The following is a 27578-nucleotide window of genomic DNA, read 5'->3' as shown; positions in this document are numbered from 1 at the left end:
CAACTGAAAGACCTGATCTGGCACTTTCCTTATCCTAGATCCATGCTTCCAACAAAGAGCAAGAGAGAAACACTATCTCTGGCATAGGAATGCACACAAATTCTTTACAAAAAATGCCAATACCTCTGCTGGTTCATTTTCTCTGGTTTGTGTTTTAGGAGAAATTGACCTTCAGATTCTTGCAAAAGTACAGGCGAAATATCCCGGAGCTTTCATTCATAACGATGTGATAGAACCAAGTGTTGAGCAAATCACCAATTACAAAGGTATTTTTTTAATGTTGTATTTTGTTGGCACTTTGAGCTGTTACTTTTTAAACATATTTTAAGAAGACAAATGAGAGAAAAGTTGCCATTTTGAGATTACCCCTGCTTGGCTTCACCTTCGCCCATGTAGAATGTTCATGCAGCAATTCACCAGGAACAGACATTTTCAGCAATGCAGTAGACATTATATTCAATAGACTTAGTATCTCCATTTCCTGTCCGTATAAAGGTTGCCCATAGAATGCAGGTCAGTTTTCAGGACAGACTCTTCCCTTTTCTCTGCAGCATCTGAGAAAGGTGTGGTGGATGGGCAATGCTTCACACTCAAGGTCTTTCTGATATTTGGGATGAAGTTACCTTGGGATGAAGAACCTTGGGATTTTGTTTTTTCTCCTTTGCCTTTTCCTATAGCAATCTGATGTGGTTTATTTATTTAAGTTTTCAATTTCATGTAACAATTTTACCAATTGTGCAGGCACCTCTGTAACTGAAGCATTTGCTACATGGGGACAAGGCTTATATTGTTTCTTCAATACTACTGTGGGTACCAATACAGTGCAATGGCAATGGGGCTTCCATATGATAGGTTTCTATGCATTTTCCCTGCTTCCATGTGTATAATGTAGCCAGGAGACTTTACAATTGTCTGGCAGCTAGAAATTCTAGCTCTTTAGTGTTATCCAGGGTGTACCAATACACACATGAAAACAATCAAACAGTACTTCTTAGGACTACTTGGTGAGAGGTATAGGAGACTGCATCTGTATATGCCAAATGAATATTGAGGGTATAAGCAAGTCTAAATGCCAATACTTGTCACAAATCTTACTGGCCAATAAAATAGATTTAACTCTTGTTCAAGAAACTCATCTTGATAATGAAAATCAAGCCCGCCACAGAGTGAAAATTGTAGGATATGGTGTTATTGGCATTACATACTATCATACCTATGGCATTACATACCATCATACCTATGGCATAGTGACTTATGCCCGAAGCAACCTTAAAAATGTGACGCTGGTGTTGACCAACACTCACAATGACATCCACACAATCGTAGTAAAAGTTGGGGAAGTACATGTTGTCAATGTTTACAAACCTCCTGCAGTTTCATGGCCAGCACATGTCCTATAAACAGGCCCGTAGCGACAGTGGGGCATCTCGGGGCCCAGCCCCCTGACTTACCGCAAAGGCCTCCCCACTTCCAATCCAGCCCACTGAAAAAGAGTTATTTTATATTATTTTTTCATGCCACAGTGCATGGCTGTGCCACACCATGCCTTTGACCTCACTGAGCCTGCCTGCTGGAGTCCTGCCCCGGCCCTCACCCCACAACCTCATCAGTCAGCCCCGTCCTCCGTTACCATGCTGCCAGATGGGATGCTGCCAGATGGGGCATGGGAAAGAAGCAAAGTGGCAGCAGCGGGTGGGGTAGGGTCAATCCAGCACCCCCTTGTCTCCTGGCTTTCATCTGTCGACTTCTTGCTTTGTGTCTCTGGGCCCTGCTGCTGGAAGCTGCCTGGGGAGACCTGGTGCCAGGTAAGGAGGACTCCAGGCTTTTATGGGCAGCTGGGGTGGGGGCTGTTGTTAAGCAGCTGGCTTAATTTTTCTAGTGTTGCGAATTGTGGCTCAGTGATGGCTGCTGCGGGAGCAGTGGCAGCACGGCTCCCTCCCCACCTGCCCCATGCCCCCTGACTGTTTAAAATGCCCCAACTTAAAAAAACCTGGCTACACCCCTGCCTATCAACCTATCCTCATCCTTCTGTATACGTCAATGACTAACAGCCACCGTGGAAATTGGAGATATGTGGTTAATGATAAGAACGGTGAGGCACATGTTGACTGGGTTGAAGAACATCTCATTTTCGATGCTAAAGACAGAGTCTCCTTCAGATCAGCGGCATGGAATAGAGAGTCCAACCCTGATTTAACATTTATTTCATCTGACCAGAGAAGTCAGTCCTTGCCTATATCTAGATGTGTTCTTGTGGCTTTCCCCCACAGTCAGTATCAACCTGTAATCCTCAAGCTAGGAACCCAAATACCAGTTATCAGGTCTTTTCCAAAACCTCAATGGAACTTTAAAAGGGTTTTAAAAAATTGGAAAGGTTTCAGTGAAGATCTGGATAGGTGTCTTGGATGGGTCCTTCCAACACATAATAATTACCTCTGATTCATTGGAGCTGTTATATCTACAGCCAAAATGTACATTCCTCACAGATATTGGAAAGAATATATTCCAGGCTGGAGTGATCAGAGTGAGAGGCTGTATAAAATTTCCTCAACAGCAAAAACCCAGAAGTAGAAGATGAACTACTTCATGAGCATGATACTGAGCACAGACAAAAATGGACCGAAGCAGCTATGAATCTGGATTTCAGGCATTCCAGTAGGAAAGCCTGGAGCCTGTTGAAAAAACTAGGTGCAAGTCCTCCTGTGCTCCGAGGAAATCCAGAGGCAACATCAAACCAGGTAGTTACCTGACTGGTATCCCTATCAAGAGCTCTGAAGGATTGAAATTTTATGACCAGGATAAAAAAATAACTCCAGATATTTTTAAAATCTTATTAATTAATATTTTATTGAGTATACATATATATATATATTTTCAAAACATATAGTTTACACAGCGTTCATTTCTTGTATCCAGGAATCAAACTAAAAAATACAGACATGTCAAATACGTTTATTCTAGAATCCCCAACCTCATTTTCTTATTCCCTTTCCTTACCCATTTTACCTAACCACTGTACAACTTCCTCAAGTTCTTCATCTATTCCTTATGACATTCTTTCAATAAATTTTCAGAACTTCTTTGCTTGTTTTAGAGACTTCCCTTCTTACTAACTCAGTTTTTAGTCTTAATTTGTCTTCTTTTATAGCTATAAAAGAAAGTTGGCCAGGGTTGCCTTTGATACTGGGTGCTGCAGGGGAACCCTCTACAGCCAGAGGAAACCATCCCCCCTCTTATCGGAGGTCTTTGGGGGAGCTCACCCTTCCCCTCCTTGCTATGCCGTTGGCTCTAACACTTCAATTCCTATATTGTTTTTGCTTTCGTATAATTTCCACTTAACATATCTAGTAACTCTAAGTCACTCTACTTTTCATCCTATTAGTTGCTCTCTACAACTCTTCATCAGAATCTATTGTCCCGGTTCAAATGCTTCCATCTGTTTGTTTAATTACTGTGTCCAGTAATTTCTTGCCTGTCGCTTCATTATAAGCAGTTAGGGTTTTATTCTCCAAATTGACCACTAGATGGCTTAGTGAGAGCCATCTTTACTGCATGCCTTTGTCTCTTAAATCTTTTGCTGTCTCTCTCAGTCATCTTCTTGCGTTAATTACCTCAGCTGGAATGTCCGCAAACAAAAACACAATTGTGTCCTCAAGGCACAGACCCTGTTTGTCTCTCATGATTTTAAACAGTTTATTCTTCATCTGTACATGATTGAATTTGATGACAATGTCTGGGGAAACATTTTCAGGAGCCCTTTTGGAAATATTTAACTGGAAGGTAGAGGTGATAATCTCTTTGGAAGGCTCTGCTTCTCCTCCAGAGAGAAGAATCTGACTCAGCCATTTATTTAAAGCTGCAGTGAGGTTTTCCGTTCTGCCAAAATTTGCAGATACTCCCTGGAGTTTGGCTTTCTTTTCTCTCAATTTAGTCTCCTGAAGTATAATCTTATTTTTGGCCCATGCCTCAAAATCCTTAAAGTCTTTCAAGTCATCGGCAGTCTTTTTCACCATCTGGTACGCTAGTTCAGCTTTCTTCTCTGTCAATTTTAATGCTGTGGTAAGTTCATCCAATTTCCTATTTATTGGTTCAATTGTTTGTTTGAGCAGTCCGGATTCTGTTTTTAATTACCCAACATCTCCACTCAGAAGCTTTATTTTGTTCTTAATTTCATTCTTTATCTCTGTTAGTGCGTGCAGTATCTCAGTCTGATAGCTTTGGTCGGGGTTGCTCCCACCGCCACCATTTCCTCTAACAGAGAAGTCTCTAGGTCTGAGTCTTCTGAGTTTTCGAATTCAATATTAGTCTTTCTAGGGGGTCTGTAGGGAGGGTTTTTGGTTCCTTTCTTCCCTCTGGTTCTTCCCATACCTGGCATTGATGTTTATTTCAAAATTGGCTTTAATCATTAATCTTCTGCGGGAATGGCAGGAGAGTGGCAGGGATGCAGCCAGCCAGAAGCTCAGCTGCCACGCCCCCTTCAAGAACTCCAGAATTTGAAATGCATCTGCCCTGAAGACTGTAAGCTTTCAGGGAATTTCAGTGCTGGTGAGATTTTCAAGGCACTGAAGGACATCAAGAGCAGAAAGGCATCAAGCTTTGACTGCATCCATAAAGAGTTCCTGATATCTGACTGGCACTTATTACACAGTCTAGAGGGATTGTCTGCTGTACAAGTTTTTACAAGTTTTCCTCTGCAGAACATTATTTTGACACCTAAATAACATGCTGAGTGATAGAACTTTCCAGATAATTATGGGCCAGTCAATCAGCAAGCAGGAGAAACTGAATAATGATCTACCGGCTTGGTCCTCACTTCAGTTTTTTCTATCTATCCATCTCTGATGTTCCTGAAATGATATCCAGGACGTTTCCTTATGCCGATGAAATGGCGATTCATGCCAATAAACAAAAACACACTGTGATAAAATTAACAATGACACATTTAATGATTCTGTGAGCATCAATTTGTGAAGCTATTAATCTGACAATATAGTTAGAGACTTCTGACATAAGCAAAGCAAAGTCCAACATAATGATATCCTCGATGAGCACACCAGTTTTTGCATTCATTTCACCAATCTTCCTCATGAGTGTCACCAATCTTTCTCATGAGTGTCACCAATCTTCCTCATGAGTGTCATCTGCTGGATGTCATCTGCGTATTGGTGACACCCTAGCCTATACCTCCAGGCAATCTGGGCAAGGGAGCGCATATAGATGTTAAATAATATTGGGAATAGCACCGCCCCCTGGGGAACCCCACACACCAGCGGGTACCTCTGGGACGTCTGCTCCCCAAGCACTACCCTCTGTCCCTGACCTTGTAGGAAGGAGAAAAGCCATTGCAAGGCAAGCCGCTGAATCCCAGTGTCGGTGAGATGGTAGATCAGTAACTGATGGTTGACTGTGTCAAACGCTGCCAACAGGTCCAACAACAGCAGTACTGCCGTGCTGCCCCAATCCAGATGCCTCCAGAGGTCGTCTGTGAGAGCAACCAGAGCCGTCTCCATCCTATGGCCCGGACGGAAGCTGGACTGGAAAGGGTCTAGCATGGAAGTGTCATCCATAAAGCTCTGCAACTGAATCGCCACCGCTCTCTCAAGTAATTTGCCCAAATAGGGCAAATTTGAAACTGGCCGATAGTTAGCCAATTCGGCTGGGTCCAACAATTTTTTTTCAGGAGAAGGCGGGCCAATGCTTTTTTGAGTGCCTTCGGGAACAGTCCCTCAATGAGGGACTTGTTGATAATATCCCTGAGGGCACCTCGAAACCCCTCATGGCTAGCTTTTATAAGGCACAAAGGGCACAGATCAAGGCTGCATGTGGTTGGGTGTACCATTGAGAGCAGTCTGTCGACTTCCTCAAGTCTGAGTGGACTGAAATAATCCAGAATGGGACCGGAAGATGTGCATGGGACCTCGAGTTTGCTCACTGTCTCAACTGGGGTGGGGAGATCGCGGCTTTATCTGCGAAATAGCTCGCAAAAGCCTCACAGCCAATATCCAATTCCCTAGCATTTGGTCTGCCATATGGCAGATCTGTTAACAACTGAACAGTTCTAAATAATTGTGCCAGGCGTGAGCTTGCAGACACAATCGTGGCCGCATAGAACTCTCCTACAATCCTACAATCACAAAATTTCGATCTAGGGAATGAATGGTTGCGAACATGGATGCAATCAGTTCCACCTGATATCCATAACCTGATAAACACCAACGAGAGGCCTAGAGGGTTTGACGCCTCATAAAGTATGAAAGACAGCTAATAGAAGGTGAAGAGGCTTTTGCAGGTGTACAGACCTGTTGTTTAAATGGGGCAAAATACCAGGACTTGAATACAATCATGGTGCTACCTGCCAAACTATTTTCCATCTGTCACAGGAATGTGAGTGTCATGCTTTCTAGGGTGATTTGACGGAGCTCTCTGAACTCTTTCCAGCTGCAATTGAGTGAATTGAAAATGTAGATAATAGTATTTAGGGGGATTGCCCAGTCAGTCTGCATACTCATTGTATCAAGCCATCCACTCTCCTCTGGGCCACCAGGTCTTTTTCAGTTTTTTTTCTTGGCAATATAATATTGTTCTATGGATATAACAATGTATGTACCAAGTTCTCTGAACTGTAGCTTTCATGTTATTAAAAAGTAAGTCTCTAGTCCCTTTTATTTTGGAAATATAAAGGTAAAGGCATATCTCCTCAACAAGGGGCTACAGTTCAGAGAACTTGGTACATACATTGTTATATTCATAGAACAATATTATATTGCCAAGAAAAAAAACTGAAAAAGACCACCAGTAGAATGGATCCATGGGATCCAATATCAAGTAGATGTGGCTTAAACAGCAAAGGATAAAAGTTATTTTTGGACTGATGTTATCCCGCAGCTCTGCTAATTCAAAGGAACTAAAGAACACATCTATCAGTTCCAAGCAGATCAAGGTAAATTTGTCAGTAACATCTTATACAAAAAGTCTGAGTTGATGGAAGTTCATTGTTTCTGTATTGTGTTCCGTGTTGTGTTCCATGTTGTCAGCAGCATTTGACACAATTGATCATTCAATCCTGGTTGACTACCTGGCCTCACTTGGGGTTATTGGGACTGCCTTAGTGTGGTTCCTTTCATTCCTCCAGGGATGGCATTGGAGGGTAGCGGTTGGGGATGAGTGTTCCGGCAAGCATTCTCTCAAGTGTGGGGTTCTGCAAGGTGTGATTCTCTCCCCTATGTTTGTGCGGGTGTATGTGTGTACATATGTGTGTGTTTATATATATATACACACACACACACACTCTATAGAAGCTCCTTTAGACATTTGGAGTTGGATGCCACCAATATGCAGACAACATCCAGCTCTTCCTCCTGCTGGATAATCACCTGCAATCATACTTCATTCAGCATACTGGTAAACTAGTATGATGCTTTAGCATACTGGTAAACTAGCTGTTATATTCATGAGTCCCATTCCTGCCAATCCCTGTTTAAATTGTCACCTCTTACAGAGAGAGACAAAGATTAACTAAAACAATTTTCTGTACAGCAAACTCCAAAAGAAGAACTATAAATAAATGAGATTTAGAAGGTATTTCAGTAACTTTGACCTGCACTGATGAAGAAATCAGACTGACCAAATCTGTGAATGAACAACCAATTTTATTAATTTTGTCCGCCTGTTTGAAATAGGCACTAAAGCTTGAAAGAAAAAATTCAGAAGTCCACCAGGTCTCTTGTAATAATATTATATCAAAACTCCTGAAGTAGTTTATTATATTTGCCCCCTTGCTCTTGTATAATATAATATACTTTATTGTCATTGTACATAGTACAACGAAATTAAAGATGCAATCATTTCGGTGATCTACAACAATATTCATATACACTCACACTCCATTCACAACTGTCCCATAACTCCCTTAAGGTTCACATAACAACTTAAAACCACCAATGTCACCCAAATTCCAATTTCATACAGCATTTAAGGCAATAATAGCTCTCGAATAAAAACTATTTTTAATCTATTTTTTAATCCATCCTGCCACATTCCATGATGATATTTTAACAATTTTCTTTTTTAGATGTGATATTGTGTCATTCTGGCTGTGAGAGTAAGTCAGAAATATTGTCTGGGGGATTTCGTTGCTGCACCCGCTCCTCAAACTCCATCTTATTTGTTTTCCAATTGAGTGCCTTCACCTCTCCTCTCCTCTCCTGTCAGTCAGTAGGGGATATAATGTGGCACATCTGAATCAAAAGATGAATTGGTCTGGCTGGATAAGCAGCTGGACTCTGCACTGGCAGATCTGGCCCATTGCTTTGAGGCTGTGGTTCATTGGCTGAAGCAGAGCTAGTTGAAGTTAAATCCATACAATACAGAGATCATCTGGGTAGGGAGGACTGGACTGCCAAGGGCGGGGGGGGGCCTTCAACTTGCAACTCTTGATGGGGTCCAACTTTCATCAGTGGACTCTGTTAAGAGTGGGGGTCTGGCTTGACTCCTCCTTGTCCCTGGATAAGCAGGTGTCAGCAATGACAAATATAGCATTTTTCTATTTGTCCCAAGTCCGCCTATTGTCTTCATATCTGTCCCATTCTGACTTAGTCATGGTGATTAATTCCACGGCCATCTCCCACCTAGACTACTTGAATGCACTTTATGTACGGCTGCCCCTGAAGGTGCTCCGGAAATTACAGGCAGTCCAGAATGCAGCGACAAGATTGCTGACAGGTTCTCCTTGGTGAGATCATATCTATCCTGTCTTGAAAGAACTGCACTGGCTGCCAATTGAGTTCCAGATCAAATTCAAGGTGCTGGTGGTTACCTTTAAAGCCCTAAAAGGCCTGGGACCTTCATACTTGGTGAACCCCCCCAATTTGTGTTCTTCAACCCACAACCTGCTTGTGGTGCCTGGCCCCCGGGATGTTTGCCTGGTATCCACCAGGATGAGGTGGTGGCCCCATCCCAGTGGAACCAGCTGTCAGACAGTATGCAGTCTATGCAAGACTTATCTAAGTTTCGCAGGGCCTGCAAAGCGGAGGTCTTCCATTTAGCTTTTGATTTGTTTGATCTGTTTTTGTGGGCTGCCTTTTAGTTTTATTTGTATTATGTTTTTAATTGATATCTGTTAATATTTTAGCTGTTGTTAGGTGTCTTGAGACTGCTTGGCAGTGAGAGGTGGCATATAATTATAACAACAACAGCATGCAAGCAAATGAGTAAGAGAAGGTCCATAAGCAAACTTGATAGCTAAAGAAAAAGTGCTAACGAATCAGCCAGGCCTCAACTTCAGGCCTGCCTGTACTCGTTGTTGTTGTTGTTAGCCATTCAGTCATGTTTTGACTCTTGGTGATTCTAAGGGCCTGCTCTCTCCCCGTTTTCTGATCTTGTACTGTTTCTTTGAGTTATTCCATGCTCAGGCTGGTGTCAACTTTTATGGTGTCTAGCCACCGTGTTCTTTGGCAGCCTGTACTAGCTGCGGTGGCTCAAGTGGTTAAGACGCTGAACTGCAGGCTGTGGAAGGTCAGTAGTTCAGGAGTTCGAGACCCAGGTTGCCGCATGACGGAGTGAGCTCCCATCTCTAGTTCCAGCTCCTGCCAACCTAGCAGTTCGAAAGCAAGAAATTGCAAGTAGATAAATAGGTACCACTTCGGTGGGAAGGTAACAGAGTTCCGTGCGCCTTGGTGTTTAGTCATGCCGGCCACATGACCACGGAAACGTCTTCGGACAGCACTGGCTCTTCGGCTTTGAAACGGAGATGAGCACTGCAACCCTAGAGTCGGATTCGACGGGCTTTTGAGCAAGGGAACCTTTACCTTTTACTAGCACTACCCATTAATAAGAATCTTGGGTGAGTGTGAAACTGTCTCTGTTTATGACCTGAATTGCAAAGTGTGCTTAACACAACATAACCCAGAGCAGAAATCTAGAGGATGCCTTTCTCCTCTGTTTTGTATCTGGAAAAATTCTTGTCTTGTTTACCCTTGTAAAATCTAGCACTGAGCCAAATTAATTTATTTAAAATATTTTGTGTCATAAACTCTCTTTTGTGTCATAAACTCTCAGTGGTCTCCAGATACAGAGATGATACCATGAGCAGTAGAACCATCATCAACAATACATTGAAACAGTCAGCACTATAGCATACCAGTTCAAAATGGCCCTTTTAAATGGCTCAGCCTTTCCTGTTTTCCTAAAGATACCCAGGGATGAGACCTCCTGCATTTATCTTGAGGTAGCCCATCCAAAAGGATTGCAGCTGCTACTGAACTGAAACCCTCCTAACCCCCCTCACTACTGGAACAGTAAAGCAGCCCCTGTTGTGCCGAGTGTGGTGTTCTTGACAGGTCAAAGTTTCATGAGGTTTTATCATTGTTGCTGTTAAGGACACAAAACTCATGAAGGACAAAAAAAACCCTCATGCAGAGGACACAAAACTCATGCAGAAAGACAGATCAGCCCTTAAGAAAAATCATTTTTTGCTCTTTTTGGTTAAGGAGCAGTGCAAAATGGGAGGAGGAGCCTTCAGGCTGCCTTCCTGCATTTTGCTAGTGGAAATGGCCATGGGGCACTGTTAACCCCTTCTTCATGGAACCTGAGCAAGGGGCAAACAGGGCCCTCATGACCATTTCTACTGAGAACAACAGCTCAGGAGGAAAGCCTGAAGCTCCCTCCTCCCACTTCATAGTGTTTCTTCTGAGCTGAACAGAGCAATGGAACACTTTGAGGTGAGTTCCACCAATCATATGTGTGACTTCAGGTTGGGTCAAGCACCAACCAGTGAGCCGATGCGTGCAGGGCTTTTTTTGTAGAAAAAACCCAGCAGGAACTCATTAGCATAATAGGCCACACCCAACAACAGAAACACATTAGCATATTAGGTCACACCCCTGACAACACAGCTCATTAGCATATTAGGCCACACCCACATGTTACCAGAAGTGTAGTCATCCAACCACACCCACCTTTTGCTTCTTATTCTGTTTACCTTGTTTGTTGTCAAAACCCTGGGCTTTTTTTGTAGCAGGAACTTCTTTGCATGTTAGGCCACACACCCCTAATGTAGCCAATCCTAATGAGTGTCTGCTGTTAGGTGTGGCCTATTATGCTAATTAGTTCCTGCTGGGCGTGGCCAACTCAGGAGCTAGCCGGAACTCCGTTCCTGGGCGTTCCTGCCCAAAAATAGCTCTGGATGCGTGTAACATGTATCATGTATTTTGGCCCTCCGGTAGGCGTAACTCCGCTTGGGATTGCACTGCACAGCTGTTTGAAAAGTTAAGTTCAAGTGCACCCTCAGGCTGAGGACTACTTTGACATCCTGAAAAGAAGAGATCACTTTTACATATGTAATCCCCTCTCCCCACACACCTACATATGCCATATACCAGTACCAATTATCATAATATTATGCCACACACATCCATTTTGCACTAGCATTCATGCTAGTAATCATGATTGTCTGTGCAGACAGTGACACTGGCAGATTTTCATTTAAGAAAACAGAATGCGTGTGAGAGATAGCGTCATGTGGGCTTTCAGAACCCTTTTGGCATGAAAACCAGTTTCCCCAATTCTGATGGTTGACATAGAGAAGTCACACTGACAGGCATTAGTTTTCTTTCCTGCTCCTTGTCTTCCCGACATCTCCTCACAGACTGTCTAGTGATTAAATAGAAGCAGACTGAGCCAGATTATTTTCAATGGTGATATGGATTATTGCTCAATGATGTCTGAGTTTAAAATAGCAAATTAGATTTGAACTGTGGCCATAGAGGCTACAGACTGATAAATGGAAGGGAGCCGAGGAACAGCTGCAGCATTCAGAAGTGGTAGCCTGTGTCCGATAGGGGAATGCAAAGGAAGGAAGATAAGCACGGGCGGAACATTTCTTTTTTTGCTCTGTAGAGATGCATCACAATCAGAGAGTTGAACAAAGTAACACTTTGGTTTGCTGGGTAAGTCTGAGGCTTTAACAAAGCACGGCGTTCTGCATGCTCTGTGCACGCGGAGCCTTCGTGCGGCTGATGCAATTACGCTCCAGACTGTGGAGGCATTGCTGAAAATAGGATTACAGTAGCAGTGCGTCAGGCCTCCAGCTCTTTATTTCGCTCCAGTGCCAACTTCTCAAGGACTTCCTGAGCAAAAGACAGCTACAGTCTCCCTTATGTCAGCTTTCAGCTCAAAGCTTCAAGTCCTGTCTTGCACCTGGAAATGAGGAAAGGCTTGCATAGGGATGCTACACCTTTCTGTCCCATTGCTACACCTCAAAGGCACACTGAAATCAAAGCCTTTTTAATGAAGAGGTGTAGCAATAAAATGGAGCACAATCCTCAAACTATAGGTAGTGCCTCAAGTTCTTCACAGTCCCAGGGTTTGCTAAAGGGCGTGTGCTATGGGAATCTTGTTCAAGCTAAGCAGTTCTGGGGCTGGTCAGTGTTTAGATGGCAGACCAGCATATAGGAACCAGATACCACCGTGAGTTTGGTAAGGCAGGATATGTTATAGCCCAGACTAGCCTGTTGCTTGTCAATGTTTGGAAGCTAAACAGAGTCAGCCCTGGTTAGGATTTGGATGGCGGATCACCAAGGAAGACCAGGGTTGCTATGCAGAGGCAGGCAATGACAAATCACCTCTACACACCAGTTTGGTGTAGTGGTTAAGTGTGTGGTCTCTAATCTGGGAGAACCTTCCCCACTCCTCCACTTGCACCTGGCTGGATGACCTTGGGCAAGCCATAACTCTGGCACAGCTGTTCTTGAAAAAGAGCAGTTTCTGTCAAGAGTTCTCTCAGCCCCACCTACCTCACAGGGTGTCTGTTGTGGGGAGGGGAAGGGAAAGGAGTTTGTAAGCCACTCTGAGACACCTTTGGGTAGTGAAGGGTGGGGTATAAATCCAATCTCTCCTCTCTCTCTCTCTCTCTCCTACTCATCTCTTGGCTTGAGAAGGAGAAGGAGAAGAAGAAGGAGAAGAGGAGGAGGAGGAGGAGGAGGAGATTGGATTTATACCCCGCCCTTCACTTGGAGTCTCAGAGCAGCTTACAAACTCCTTTCCCTTCCCCTCCCCACTCCAGACACCGAGTGAGGTAGAGCTCTTTCGAGAACTGCTCTTTCAAGAACAGCTCTGACAGAACTATGGCATGCCCAAGGTCATCTAGCAGCTGCGAGTGGAGGAGAGGGGAATCAAACCCGGATCTCCCAGATTAGAGTCTGCACACTTAACCACTATACCAAACACCATGATGGACCACCATAAGTTGGTTGCAGCTTTTATTGTTATTAATTAGTATTAGCATGTTTATTTAATTTGCTTATTTAGAACGTTTCTATGCCATCTCTCCAGCAAACCTGCTCAAGGTGGCTTACAAATAAATAATGATGAAAACACCAAACAAAATTAACAACCTTTTAACACAGAATTAGAAAACTCAGCCGAAGTATGGAGTAAAACATTTAAGAGCATAAAGGAGCCAGATTTGAGTCCAGTAGGACCTTAGAAATCAACTAAGTTTTCAGGGTATGAGCTTTCAAAAGTCAGAACTCCCTTTGTCAAATACAAGCAAGAATGGAGATCCGTATATCCCAGCCTAAAGGTGGGAAAGGTGTTGCAAAGAAAGGAGTCAGAATGCAGAGGTACAATGCAAAATGTAAATGCTTGTTTACAGCAGAGGAGAAAGGTTTAGGGGCAGAAAATTAGCATCTGTAGTGAAATCAAGCTGATTACATTTTTGCATTGTACCTATACACCCTGACTAAGGATGGGTAAGATCCAAAAAAAGGTGGTTCAGGGTTTGTGTGGACTCCCGAACCAAACCCGAACCGAACTGAAATGTCCTCTGATGAATTGAACCAGTTTGGTACGTTTGGGATGCAGAAGAATGCCCCCTGGGGCCCTAAAGACTCAAAACTCACAAGGGATCTCCAGCTGACTCTCCCCTACTTGTCTATCAAGTTTGGTGAAGTTCAAGTTACAGCCCCCCCAAAGAAGGTGCTCCCAGGAAAGTGCTTTCTGGGGAAATGGCAGGTGTGGATTCAGGAGTGTATAGAATGGACCCTGTGTGAGCTAGAAGCATCAAACTCGCAGCAGACCTCTCTGGCATGACCCCCTACATGCCCTTCAAATTTTGTGCAGATTGGACTTGGGGGCGAGTCCAAGTTACAGTCCTCCTAAGAAGGCGCCCCCAGGAAAGTGCTTTTTGGGGAAATGTCATCAAGTGGGTTCTGGACCATAGAATGGATGGGACAGACCCTGTGCAAGCTAGAGGCATCGAACTTTCAGTGGACCTCCCCAGGATGAACACTTCCCTCCTCCCCCAGAAGCAGGCAGAAGGGAACACATGGCTGTGTCCCTAGCCCAGCCCACCCTATCTCCACTGACCAGATGACTGCAGGGCCAGCCCTCCACCCCACATGGGCCAGGGAACCACCTGAACAGTAGATGGCTATGGCTGTAGTGTAGGGCAGTGCATGGCCAGCCATCCCACCCTGCTCAGTTCCTTCCATGGTGTTTTGGACTGCTTTTTGTTAGGGGGATTTTTTTGCTGCCTGCTGCCAGAGAGTACCATACTTGGTGTCCCCCCCCCCCCTTCCCATTCTTCCATTTTATTTCAGACCCCAAAGCATTCATTCAGCCCTTTGGGTTGCAGAGCAGTCACATGCCTTGAGGGAGGGATTGCTCCTTGTGAACTTTGGGGGGTGGCTGCTTTTTGTTTTGGGCTTTTCTGCCTGCCTTGCTGTTTCTGCCAACTTAGACCTCCACCCACTTGATCATAAACTCTTCTGGGCTGTGGGGTGTTAAAGCCTTGGGGGAATTGCTGCAGTCTTGTGGACTTGGGTGATCTACTGCCTTAGTCCTCCATGCCATTTTAACCCCCCCCCCCGGGGGATAGGCTGCTGTTTCTTTAGGGGCTTCTCTGCCATCCTGCCTGCCTGCCACTTTTCCGTTCCTGCACCCCCTCTGCCTTGGAGAATTGCTACAGCCTTGGGGAATTGGGTGACATACTGCTGCTGTCCCCCTAGCCAAATACCCCCTCCCCACACACACACTGTGACTGCACTTGCTGCTTCTTTAGGAGGATTCTCTCTCTGCCTTCCTTCCTACCTGTTTTCCCTTTCTGCACCCCCTCTGCCTTGGAGAATTCCTTCAGCCTTGGGGATTTGGGTGACATACTGCCGCTGTCCCCCTAGCCAAATACTCACACACACACTGTGACTGGGCTGCTGCTTCTTTCAGGGGCTTCTCTCTCTGCCATCCTGCCTGCCTGTTTTCCTTTCCTGCACCCCCTCTGCTTTGGGAAATTGCTCCAACCTGGGGGACTTGGGTGATGTACTGCCCCTGTCCCCCATGCCAATGCCACCATGACTGGGTTGTTTCTTCCTTAGGGGGATTCTCTGCCTGCATGCCTGTTTCCCTTTCTGCCAACTTGCCAAGACCCCCACCCACTTGATTAACTCTTCTGGGCTGTGGTTGGGTGCTTGGACTCAGGTCTTCAGTGTTATGAGAGGGGGTGGAGGAGGCCACACTTGTGCCTGTGGTAAGATGCCCTCATTTCCCTGTGTGCCAAGTGGTCATGGGCAATGAACACAGCCTCCCACGCATCAGAGGATGCCCCCAGGCCTTCATCACTGGGGTGTCAATGTTACTGCCAATGGCCTGCCTTGTTGTTGGGGGGAAATGAGCTATGTGGCAGGGAAGGTCAGAGGGGTACAGGGATTGCACATTACCAAGATCCGGGACAGTAGGAAGACTCCAGATTTGAAGAGTAAATTAAATAGTTTTTATTTAAAACTATTTCCCTAGTGACAGACACACTAAGCATTCAAAAAGAGCAAGCAGTACAGAACTAAGAAAGCAGAGGTGATTGATAGTGAATAACGGGGTTGTTTATGGGGTAATGCTACCTGTCCAGATGTGCAGAGGTCCTTGAAGAGAATAGTGTCAATGGCCAGCATAATGCACTATGGGAAGGCCCAAGGAAGATACTCTGGGGGTGTACTCAAAGTATAGGCACCCTCCTGAGTGCACACCTGGATGGCCATGTGCATGGATGGATATAGACCTTGGAAAACAATGCTGACCAATAGGAGGTCTTGAGGGTCTTGTTTCAGGTGAAGAAAAAGATTACCTAGGCCAATCATGGGTCCCGGGGGTGCAGCATCAAGAGGAGCAAGACCGAGGTGTGACCAATGAGGTTCCAGAGGGGAAGAGTCTGGAATAACAATAGCATTGATGGGTTTAGCCAGGTGCTGGGTGGCTAGTTGAATGGGCTTTTCGGACCACTAATGGCCCAGTCAAGGTACTTTGAAAAGGTTCCCAGGGTTACACAAAAGGTGGGAGATAGGTCCCTGCTTAGCATCAGGAAGGATCACTAAACATTTGAATGTATGATTGATTTATCTCAGTATCCTGAGGGAAGACGTAGGAAGGACAGTTGGGGAGACAAAGGATTTCCACATAGACATAGATACACACAAATGGTCTGGGTGAAGTTCTGGAGACAGAAGGGGTATTTGCCAGGTGGTCTTTGAATAGCCTTTAAAAATGTAGATACTTTACCTGGTGGAACTGCCATTGTTTCATATGCCTACCTTTGCTGGGTGGGGGAGAAGACTGGAGGTTTGCTCTGAGGAGTGCCTTATGCCACCTGAAAACAGAGAGCCTTTTCCCCAGAGCTCTGGCCTGCTCTGTGTTTCAGAACCAGGAGTGCCCTCCTTGGCCTGAATTTGTGGGTCTCTGGTTAGGGTAGAAAGTGGTGTGTCCCTGCTGTTGGGGCTACCCTAGAGTAAGGCAGTGTCTCTGGACCACATTAGTGACCACTTTTCCTGCTTCATCCATGTCCACGAGGCTTTCAACTGTTGCTCAAGTGTTTCTGGCAATGCTGCCTAAGCAGCAGTACGAAACACTGTTTGGAAGGGAGAACAGTGACAGCAATGACTTAAAGGGTGGTGGTGATGTGCAACCTTCCGTTCCACATCCCAGCAGCCTACTGCTCCTGCTGCCACCAGTATGCTTCCCTCTGGCACTCCCTGGCCCAGTGCCAGAAAGCAGCTGTGTGTCCCACCTGCTCCAACCATGGCCGTGGGAATGCAGTTCCACTCTACTGCATGGAAATGTACCCACACTGTGGGAAGTGATCCCTGTATGCTGCAGTGCTGGATGTGCTGTGCCCATGTCTGGAGGAGCAGGGACATACAACACCTGTCCACCACCATTCTCTGGAGGCACCTCCAAAGGGCGCACCCTAGTTTGTCTCTGCTGGAGGAAAAAGTGTTGGCCACTAGTAGGAGGTGGAAGAGGCCCACTCCCATTCAGCAGGGAGAAGCAGGGGGGAACAGGAGACCCCCTCAAAGAAAGGCTCCAGGTACTGTGGTTGGGACTACAAGGCAAGCAAGTCACCCTCCAAAAGGTAATGGAGACACTGCCAGTGCCAGGAAAAAGGAGAAGGGGAAGGGCTCAGGAAGCCAGCCTTGTCGGTGATACGATTGCCATGGATGGCCAATCATTCTCCCTTATGGAGGATGTGGCCTTTCTCTGGCTGCTGTGCCACCTGGCTCCCTGGTACACCATCCCCTCTTTGTGGACCATGAGATGGTGAGTGTTGCCCTTCATGCACCAGTCTGCGGTGGAGCTGGTCAAGGTCGAGCTTTCCAAAGCGTGAGGCCAAACCATCCACCTGACAGCAGATCTTTGGAGCAGCCAGCAGCACCATTGGTGGTGACCGGAGGAGCTCTGGAGTGGGAGCCATGGACATGCACCAGGATGGGGCAGCCCTGCCACCTGGCTACAAGATGGTTCTCCATGCACAGGGGATGGATGAAGACCACATGGTGGTAAACATCACTGCAACAATACAGAGTAGCCTGAGAGAGTGGTTCGGCAGCAGAAACATTACCCATGGCTACATGGTCACGGATGCCGGGGCCAACATGCAGGCATTGGCAAGAGAAGAAGAAGAAGAAGAGATTGGATTTATACCCCGCCCTTCACTACCCAAAGGTGTCTCAGAGCGGCTTACAAACTCCTTTCCCTTCCCCTCCCCACAACAGACACCCTGTGAGGTGGGTGGGGCTGAGTGCACTCTGACACAAACTGCTCTTTTTCAAGGACAGCTGTGCCAGAGCTTGTGACTGACCCAAGGTCACATCAGCAGGTGCAAGTGGAGGAGTGGGGAATCAAACCCGGTTCTCCCAGATTAGAGTCCGCGCACTTAACCACTACACCAAACTGGCTCTGCACCTGAAGAATATCATCTGTCTGGTGTACACACTGAACCTGGTGGTGAGGAATTCCCTGGGGCTCAGGAGCACTGCAAAGGGATGCCATCACCCTTGAGATGAGGGCTCTGCTGGAGACCTGCCGGTGCCCGGCCAGCCATTTCTCCCGCAATATCAAGGCTGTGCATCTGCTGTGAGAGAGGCAGGAGGAAAGGGAGGAACTTGAATACTGGTCCATCCAGGATGTGTCCACCCACTGGAACTCCACGTATGCCATGACTGCTCATTTGATTGAGCAGAGGAGCATGGTGCAGGATGTCATCCCTTCCATGACCATCCTTCATGGGGAAGAGGAGCTCAGCATCAGCTCCAACAATTGTCTGTCCTTTTCCCAAATGGTGTGTGTCCTAAAGCCATTCCAGGACACCACCAATGTGCTCTGCACCCACACTACCAGCCTGGGGCAAGTCGCCCCCCCCATTTGAGAGCTGGAACAAATACTGGACTCCACGGTGCAGCTGGGCCCTGAGGGGAACCTCTCAAGCATGGAGGCAAGCTTACAGCATCCTCTTTGAAGTGGGGGGATTGGCTGTGCAGTGTATCTCCTCCGTCCCACGACCAGAGAAATACATTCCAATTTACCATTCGAAATTACATGGCATTCTACTATTCATTACATTACTCTCAGCATTCCACAATAAGAAGGGTACATCTGCCCATCAATCTCCAACTCTGATATATTTATTCTATTGTCTTGACTGTTTTTGCAACTGGAGTCATAAACAGCAAAGACTTATACCACAATAAACTTAGTTCCACAGGAAAACATGGAAGAACGTAAAGGTTGCTACTGCAAAAGGTGTCATGCGATTTGACAACAGCTGCTAGAGATTTTGCCACACGCAGAGTACTCTGTTTGTCTTCTTCTCTAAGTAACCAGGATGATTTTGCTTCTGGAGAAAGGAAGTCCTGATTAAATAAAGGGGAGACCAGTTCATCTCTCAGAGCTGAAAATTTGGGACAATCAAACAAAATATGATCCACAGAGTCAATTTTACTGCTGCCTCAATTACAGAGTCGATCTGAGTATGAAATCCCAGATATATTTATTTCCTTCACTATGTCCCCCCCGATTTAAACCCAAACAAATGGTAACCATAAGCTTGCTATTCCAGTTTGGTCCTTGGATCTGTAAAACAATTTTTTAAAATAGATTTTTATTAAGTTTTTAAAATATACAAGGGTAAGGAGACGGAAGGGGAAGGGGAAAATTAGATTTGAACTGTGGCCATAGAGGCTACAGACTGATAAATGGAAGGGAGCCGAGGAACAGCTGCAGCATTCAGGAGTGGTAGCCTGTGTCCGATAGGGGAATGCAAAGGAAGGAAGATAAGCACGGGCGGAACATTTCTTTTTTGCTCTGTAGAGATGCATCATAATCAGAGAGTTGAAAAAAGTAACACTTTGGTTTGCTGGGTAAGTCTGAGGCTTTAACAAAGCACGGCGTTCTGCATGCTCTGTGCACGCGGAGCCTTCGTGCGGCTGATGCAATTACGCTCCAGACTGTGGAGTCATTGCTGAAAATAGGATTACAGTAGCAGTGCGTCAGGCCTCCAGCTCTTTATTTCGCTCCAGTGCCAACTTCTCAAGGACTTCCTGAGCAAAAGACAGCTACAGTCTCCCTTATGTCAGCTTTCAGCTCAAAGCTTCAAGTCCTGTCTTGCACCTGGAAATGAGGAAAGGCTTGCATAGGGATGCTACACCTTTCTGTCCCATTGCTACACCTCAAAGGCACACTGAAATCAAAGCCTTTTAAATGAAGAGGTGTAGCAATAAAATGGGGCACAATCCTCAAACTATAGGTAGTGCCTCAAGTTCTTCACAGTCCCAGGGTTTGCTAGAGGGCATGTGCTATGGGAATCTTGTTCAAGCTAAGCAGTTCTGGGGCTGGTCAGTGTTTAGATGGCAGACCAGCATACAGGAACCAGATACCACCATGAGTTTGGTAAGAAGAACAGGCAGGATATGTTATAGTCCAGACTAGCCTGTTGCTTGTCAATGTTTGGAAGCTAAACAGAGTCAGCCCTGGTTAGGTTTTGGATGGCGGATCACCAAGGAAGACCAGGGTTGCTATGCAGAGGCAGGCAATGACAAATCACCTCTACACACCAGTTTGGTGTAGTGGTTAAGTGTGTGGTCTCTAATCTGGGAGAACCGGGTTTGATTCCCCACTCCTCCACTTGCACCTGGCTGGATGACCTTGGGCAAGCCATAACTCTGGCACAGCTGTTCTTGAAAAAGAGCACTTTCTGTCAAGAGTTCTCTCAGCCCCACCTACCTCACAGGGTGTCTTTTTTCTGCTGCTTCAGACCAACACGACACATTTTACAAAAGTTTTAAGACATTTTTTCCCCTATCACTTTGTTGTAAGCCTTCCCTCTCTCTAATCATTTTAAATTCAAAGAATCCTCCCTCAAAAGTCTAAGCCGTCACCATAAACATAGGACTTTTTTCTGAATATTATTTTATTCCCTCATTTATTTGGTGCATTTTACCTTATCCTTCCTCCAAGGACCTCAGAATGGTATACATGGTTCTCTCTTCTTGCATTTGAGCCTTGCAATAACCCTGTGAGGCATGTTAGGGTTAGAAGTAAAACATGGACAGAAGCAAAACTGGGTATGAAACTGTCAAGCCAGGACTGGAAACAGATTCCAAAACTGTCACATGTCTCCCACCAATAACACAAACGTGTTGTTTGTTTTTTAAATATATAACTTTTAGTTGCCTTAAAATGTGAAATAGAAATGTATTCTGTATTTGCAATTGAGATAAACTGTGCAGCTCTCCTCGTATTTCAGAACGTGTAGCAAAGACATCAAACCTTGAGAACATAAAGTTTACTTGGCACAAGGAGACATCACTGGAATACGAAAGTCGAATGAAGGCGAGTGGCAATATGAAGATGTGGAGCTTCATCCATATGATTCAGGTAATCCGTTGTGAAGTGTTTTACCTCAGAGTTCTGGCTGGGAAATTAAATGAGGTTTACATGTTAAATTTTATATGCGACAAAATCATACTGCTGGAATGTCACAGATTTTTTGCAATCCCCTTGTGCTCCATGGTCTTCATACACCCAGGCACGCAGAATAATACTTCATAATCTGAATAAACAGTGTCAAGTCCTCAAAAATGTATGCCAAGGAAGTAGCGCTCAGACATCAATATTAGGCATGGTTAGTTTAAGAAGTGGCAGGTAGTGGTGCTCAGACATCAGTATTAGGCATGGTTAGTTTAAGAAGTGGCTGGATGAGCTAATCACCATTAGTACAGCAGATGATCAAAACTAACCAGAGTGTCCTGGGAAATCCAGGCTCATCTTCTGCCAAGCAGAGATGACTATAGCAGGACAGCAAAGGTTTTACACTCTGCAGATGAGACTCCATGCCAGAGGGGAAGCGCTACTGAAAGAGCTGAGATTAATCCAGGATTTCTGCATTCAGACATCTGGTAACCAGCACTACCATAAATCCAGGTTCACAAGCCAGGATGTAACTCTGGTTAAGAATCCTGGTTTGTGGCCATTTTACTAACCAGAGTTAGTGGTGTGACCAGCATTCAGACATCACACTGAACTGAAGTTTAAGCAAATTGCAACTTATAAACAGTGGGGTAGTTCGACATCTAAATGTAGTCTAACAGTACAGTTCTAAGCAGTTACACCTTTCTAAATCCATTAAAGTCAATGAGTTTAGAAGGGTGTAAATCTGTTAGTCTTCCAGGCTATTTTCAACATTGCTATTGTAAGTCAGTTGTTTACTCAGTGTTGCAGTATATACAAGTTCTCTCTCTGATGCCATGAAAGAGTTAACAGTTTGTTTATATATGCTAATTGTTAGCATGTAGTGAATCAACTTTGTTGCATGTAGCTCCCGCCAAGGAAGAGGATGTCCCATTCCAGTTAAGTTGAGTTATAGAAAGACTACTGGCTGGTCAATGTATTGGTGGAGGGAATTTGAGGTGTATGTAGTGAATCAACTTCGTTGCATGTAGCTCCCGCCAAGGAAGAAGATGTCCCATTCCAGTTAAATTGAGTTGTAGAAAAACTACTGGCTGATCAATGTATTGGTGGAGGGAATTTGAGGTTTCTTCTTAATCCCTTTGTTCTAAGATCAGACAAGTGTCCATCTTGAAGTAACTAGTAACCAGTTAGGATGTAGGTTCGACAGAATGTTTGTCTTGTTTTTATATCCAAAAGTTTCCCTTCCCTCTTTTATAGGAAAGTTTTTTATAAAAGCTAAAGGCACAAGCCTGCGCCTCTTTGTTACTCTGCTTCAGAATCCCAACAAAAAGGTTGTGTTGCCCAAGCGACCTCCCCGTGGATAAAATGGTTGCTTTGGGTGGTGAACTCTATGGCCTTATATCCCACTGAGACCCCTCCCCTCCCAAATCCCATCCTCCCCAGGCTCCACCCCCAAATCTCCAGAAATTTCCCAACCGAGACTTGGCAGCCCTCAGTTGCTTCAGCCGATTATGCGAATTTCTTGAGAAACATGCCCATGAACATGCACTAAATAACACAAAATGATATTACCTGGTTTTAAATAAACTCTCCAGATTCTCAGCAAAATGTTTCCTTAACTCACTGGGCTTTTTATGCTGGAACCTAATAGGGAACACAACTTTTAAACCAAATTTATACAATTATTAGCTGGCTCTAACAACAGGATTGGGGGGGAGTAACACGGGACCAGAAAAAGGGGTGAAACTGCTTATCCCTTATGCAGGGCTGCTAAACCTAGCTCTGCGAAACATGACTCTTCCAGAAGTAACTCTGTACAATGAAAAAATGATATTTATTGAGAACATTTTTATCCCACACTTATCAAAGATCCTTAAGGCTGCTTACAACAAATTTTAAAAGGCAATAAAAAACCCCACACAATTCAAATGAGCATTATTATTTTTTAAAAGCAGCAGCATACAGAAATGCATCTACCATAGTGAGTGACTTGAAATGATCTGAAAGATGTTACGGATTTTTTATTTTTTCCTCGTTGTTTAAGAAAAAATGTGCACAAGCCCTGCTTTAGAGTGGTAAAGTGCATATACATTTCTGGGTATAACATTCTTCCACAGTGCACCTCTCCCAAATTTCAGAAAGAAAAGAGAATGCATCTCTGTTCCGTAGGCAACGTTCTCACAAGGACAAGATGCTAATATCTGGGCAAGTAGGAAAGAGCCACTGGTGTGTGTAAAACTATTGGGGTGTGTGTGTTTGTGTATTGGGCTGTTCCCACTCTCATAAAAAACTACTATTAAATGGAAAACTGCACACTGAAATGATTATTTCCTTCCTAGATGCTGTATTATGTAAAAGACATCTCTGCTACTATTCATTTTTTTCACACTCTTTTGGAACCTGGGGCCAAACTCCTTATTATTCTTGTCTCAGGTAGGTGTTTTTGAGTAAAAATCTCTACCCACTGGTTTCAGGGTTGAGTCTGGGCTTGTATGAACTGGTGGCTTTCTGAGAATGTGTCTGCATTCATCACAGGGCAGCATTTGGTCCTCCAATCTTCAACTGAACATGTATCATGTAATTATGCAAATATATGTGTATCAAGGGCAGTGATTACAAATCAATGGCACACACACACATTACATTTGGGGGGAAAAGCAAGGTAATTATTTTTCAGATCTTCTGTTAATCCACTCTTACAGACTGATCCTATCCCTATGAGAGTTTACTTTGACGCAAGTCCAGCTGAGTTTAATGGGACTGACTCCCAAGTCAGTGTGCATAGGGCTGTAGCACCATGAGCAATTTAAGAGGCTAAATAAAGACCATGAGTCACACATTCTGTGTTCATACCTATAATTGGGATCTCAAGCAGGCTCATCACTTTAGTGGTGAGATGTGTATTCCCCTGATGTGGGAGCTGCACAAGTCACCACTTTGGTTATTAATGATAAGTGTGTCTACAAGAAAAGCAATACACTCACTTCTTCCCTAGTTGTGAATATCATTTGATTCCAAACCCAGTTCATTCAATATTTAATTTCATTTTAGGATTAGACTTTAGGTTTAAACTTTAAACAGCTCATGAACGGATACAAACTGGGTCGGTTCACAAACCAAGCTCCCTTTTCATATGCGTTCATGGTTCAGTTTGTGGTTCAGCCATGAATCATGAACCGAACTGCAAAAATACGGTTCATGCCCATCCCTATGCCTAATCCATATTCAGAAGCATCAGTTGCCACAATTATAGGGTGAAACCCATTCCAATGAATCAACCTCCTCAATAATAGACTTCTTACCCAATTCCTCAAGCTCCTCCAACACAACATCTCTCACCACCAATGGCAACCATTGTAACTTTTGTCACACAGGGACCACATTAGACCTCACTTTTACATTATGAATAAATCCTTTTGCACAACCAAATCCCTGTATGGAATTATCCCCACTCACAGCTGAAACTACCCTCTGTCATGATTCAACATCTAATTAGGGAGTCACAATACGTCCACTCACCACCATCAATTTTAACATAGCAAACAAATCCCTTCCAAGGATAGGAGTACTATTAGGCACAATATAAAATTCTATTGGTGTACAACATGCACCCAAACTCACTTCAGCAGGTAAACAACCACATAAAGGTATTTAGTTCTTTAACTAGCATACCAACTGCAGTTTTGGGTCCACCAATGGCACATGCTTAAAATATTGCAAATAGAGTGCCTCAGATAATAGAGTTTTCCCTCGGATGACCGCGGCCCCGCCCCCAGTGTGCCCGGCGTCATAACGTCACTTCCTGGTGACGCGCACACTGGGGTGGGGTTCCCCCCCGGGGCCCGATCCACAGGCGGCAGGGAACGGGCCTTTGGGGTGGGGGTTTCCCTGCCCCCCCGGGGGGACTTGGGAAGCCTATCTTGCAGATTCTCTCCCCCCTCCTGATCTTCCCAGGTAATACAAACAAAAATCTCTTGCACATTTCCCCTTATATTTTCCCCTCAAAAGGACTTATAAGTTACCTTTTAAAAAGAAATTTGGGAATTCAGGGGGGCGGTGGTGGTTATGGCACAGGGGTTATTGCCACTTGTGTCCCTTGTAGCTACAGCCTTGGTCCGAGTCCATTGCTGTCTCACAGGCTACCTTGGTGATCTCACCTTCAAAGGAATTGTCAATGATCTTAGGTTGAATTCTTGACCTAGAAGTAAAAATCCTTTTTCACCTTTGAGCTGCCTTTATAGCAGGCAGCTTGCAGGTGTTCATAAAGTCTAAAACCCACCATTTGGTAACTACGGCCCTAAAAGAAGAAAAAGAAGAAGAGATTGGATTTATACCCCGCCCTTCACTACCAAATGGTGTCTCAGAGAGGCTTACAAACTCCTTTCCCTTCCCCTCCCCACAACAGACACTCTGTGAGGTAGGTGGGGCTGAGAGAGCTCTTGACAGAAACTGCTCTTTTTCAAGAACAGCTCTTATCAGAACTACGGCTTGCCCAAGATCATCCAGCCAGGTGCAAGTGGAGGAGTGGGGAATCAAACCCGGTTCTCCCAGATTAGAGTCCGTGCACTTAACCACTTCACCAAAAAGATGGGCACGTCTCATTTGTGTTGGAAAACCAGATCTCACAATTCATAGCAACTGAAGAGTAGCATGGTGCAATGATGCCTCTATATAATAATAATAATCCGGTTATGCTTCAATATTAGAGCTCAGTTGTTAGTTTTCTGTAGCTGTAATTAACTGTGGAAGAGACCATTTCTGTGAGGGAAGAGATGATCATCCCTGGTTCCACAGATGTCTCTTGAATAGGATTTGATAAAAAAACAAACTATTTAGCTATATCAATTATATAAACATTGAAAGTATTCACAAAGTGATGAAATGGCTTTATAAAGTTCCTAAAATGGAACCCTATATGTTTCATTAGTTCTGTAGCTTCCTCTTAAAGCACACACCCACACACACAAATGTCACAACAAATGTTACAAACAGGATCTGAAATTGTAACTCACGCATGGAGCCCAATTGCCATTAATGGACTCATTAATCTGCTACACATTTTCAGAATTGCAGATATTGTAACACCTGACTACACATGGCATTAAGCTAATAGCTACAGTGATGCTCTGTTGTGCTATTTGGCAGTCTCATTTTCTCTGCTGACTGCCCCTTTTTGCTTAATGTTATAATACTATCTTACATGGGTTACTTGAGACTGGGAAAAGGAACTTGTGCAACCATCAGTCTCAGAGAGGAAGTGATATTTATATATTCATTTGGATGCAGTTCCAAGAGAGCAGAGGAAACTGAACATTACACACAGCAGGGTTAGTGCTTATTGTAAATCTGAAAAGTACAAACCTGCCAAAGTTAAACACTTTCAAGACCCATTGAATTTAATGGGAGAATTAGGCCTCTGCTTAAATCTTTCCCATTGAAATCAATGGCACTTTAAAATGCGTAACTCCCCCTTCCCTGCCTGGATGTCTTGAAGAGAAAGGGACAATTTACATCACAAAGAATAAGTGAGGGGCAAACTCCTTCAGCAGGGATTAAAACACGTTATTTTAAAATAAATTTCAAATTCTTCAAAAAATATTCCTTTTAATTCAGCTTCCCCCCTCCTTTCAGACTGGTTTCTCCCACGATGGACTAACGTCCTACCTAGAAGCCTCCATGTCATGGAACCCCATTGCAAGCCCTTTGTACAATCTCTCCCTTTTCCAAATTAATCTTACTGAGGCCCAGTCTGTATACACTATCAATGAGGCAGTAGTATCTTGAAGGTGTAGAATGGGCACTGCCACTTCAAACTGCAGTTAGGAAAGCATACAGTTTTAATGCTTCCTCCTGTAAAAATTCCATCCAATTAAAATAAAACTACACCAAGGAGAAGGATTTTAACCTGACTCTTTGCATGTTGTGCTAGTTTTCCACTTACAAGGAATGATTCATGTAGGGGCACTTTGAAAAACATAATTGCTCATCTGCAGACTGTAGTGGTATTGTCTATTCTGCCACTCAGCATTCTTCCACCCCATCCTTCTGAATGTCTGGGCCAGGCCTGAGATTACTCAAGTAGGGGAGAAGGTTCATGTCAATAGTAGGCCTCATGATTAAATACTAGACAGTGAACATGCTCATGGCAGTGTTCATTGGTGCCAGAAGACCTCAAATCTAGGCCTCAAATGCCGCTTCAAGCTCTCCATTGTCACAAGTTTCAGCTGGATAACAATGATAAAAGAGAGTTACGGTGCAGGCCTTAGGGTTGCCAGCCACAGCTGGCAAGTTCCTGGAAGCAATGGGGGTGCACTGGAGTTGCTCCCATGCACAATGTCACTTCCAGTGCAAAA

At 44.5% G+C, this 27578-nt stretch overlaps 1 protein-coding gene across 1 annotated transcript in view; it reads left to right on the top strand.

Moving 5' to 3' along the window:
• The window catches only part of HNMT (histamine N-methyltransferase), a 58871-nt gene that overhangs the window by 22097 nt on the left and 9196 nt on the right, over positions 1–27578 (top strand). The window contains exons 4-6 of the mRNA XM_015423428.1: positions 159–266; positions 21062–21192; positions 23565–23658. Of these exons, the coding sequence (XP_015278914.1) occupies positions 159–266; positions 21062–21192; positions 23565–23658 (333 nt within the window). The remainder of the gene's footprint in view (positions 1–158; positions 267–21061; positions 21193–23564; positions 23659–27578) is intronic.

The sequence above is a fragment of the Gekko japonicus genome, unplaced genomic scaffold (assembly GCF_001447785.1).
Source record: "Gekko japonicus isolate JY-2015 unplaced genomic scaffold, Gekko_japonicus_V1.1 scaffold2103, whole genome shotgun sequence".
Lineage (NCBI taxonomy): Eukaryota > Metazoa > Chordata > Lepidosauria > Squamata > Gekkonidae > Gekko > Gekko japonicus.
This window is presented reverse-complemented; position numbering and strand designations above follow the sequence as displayed.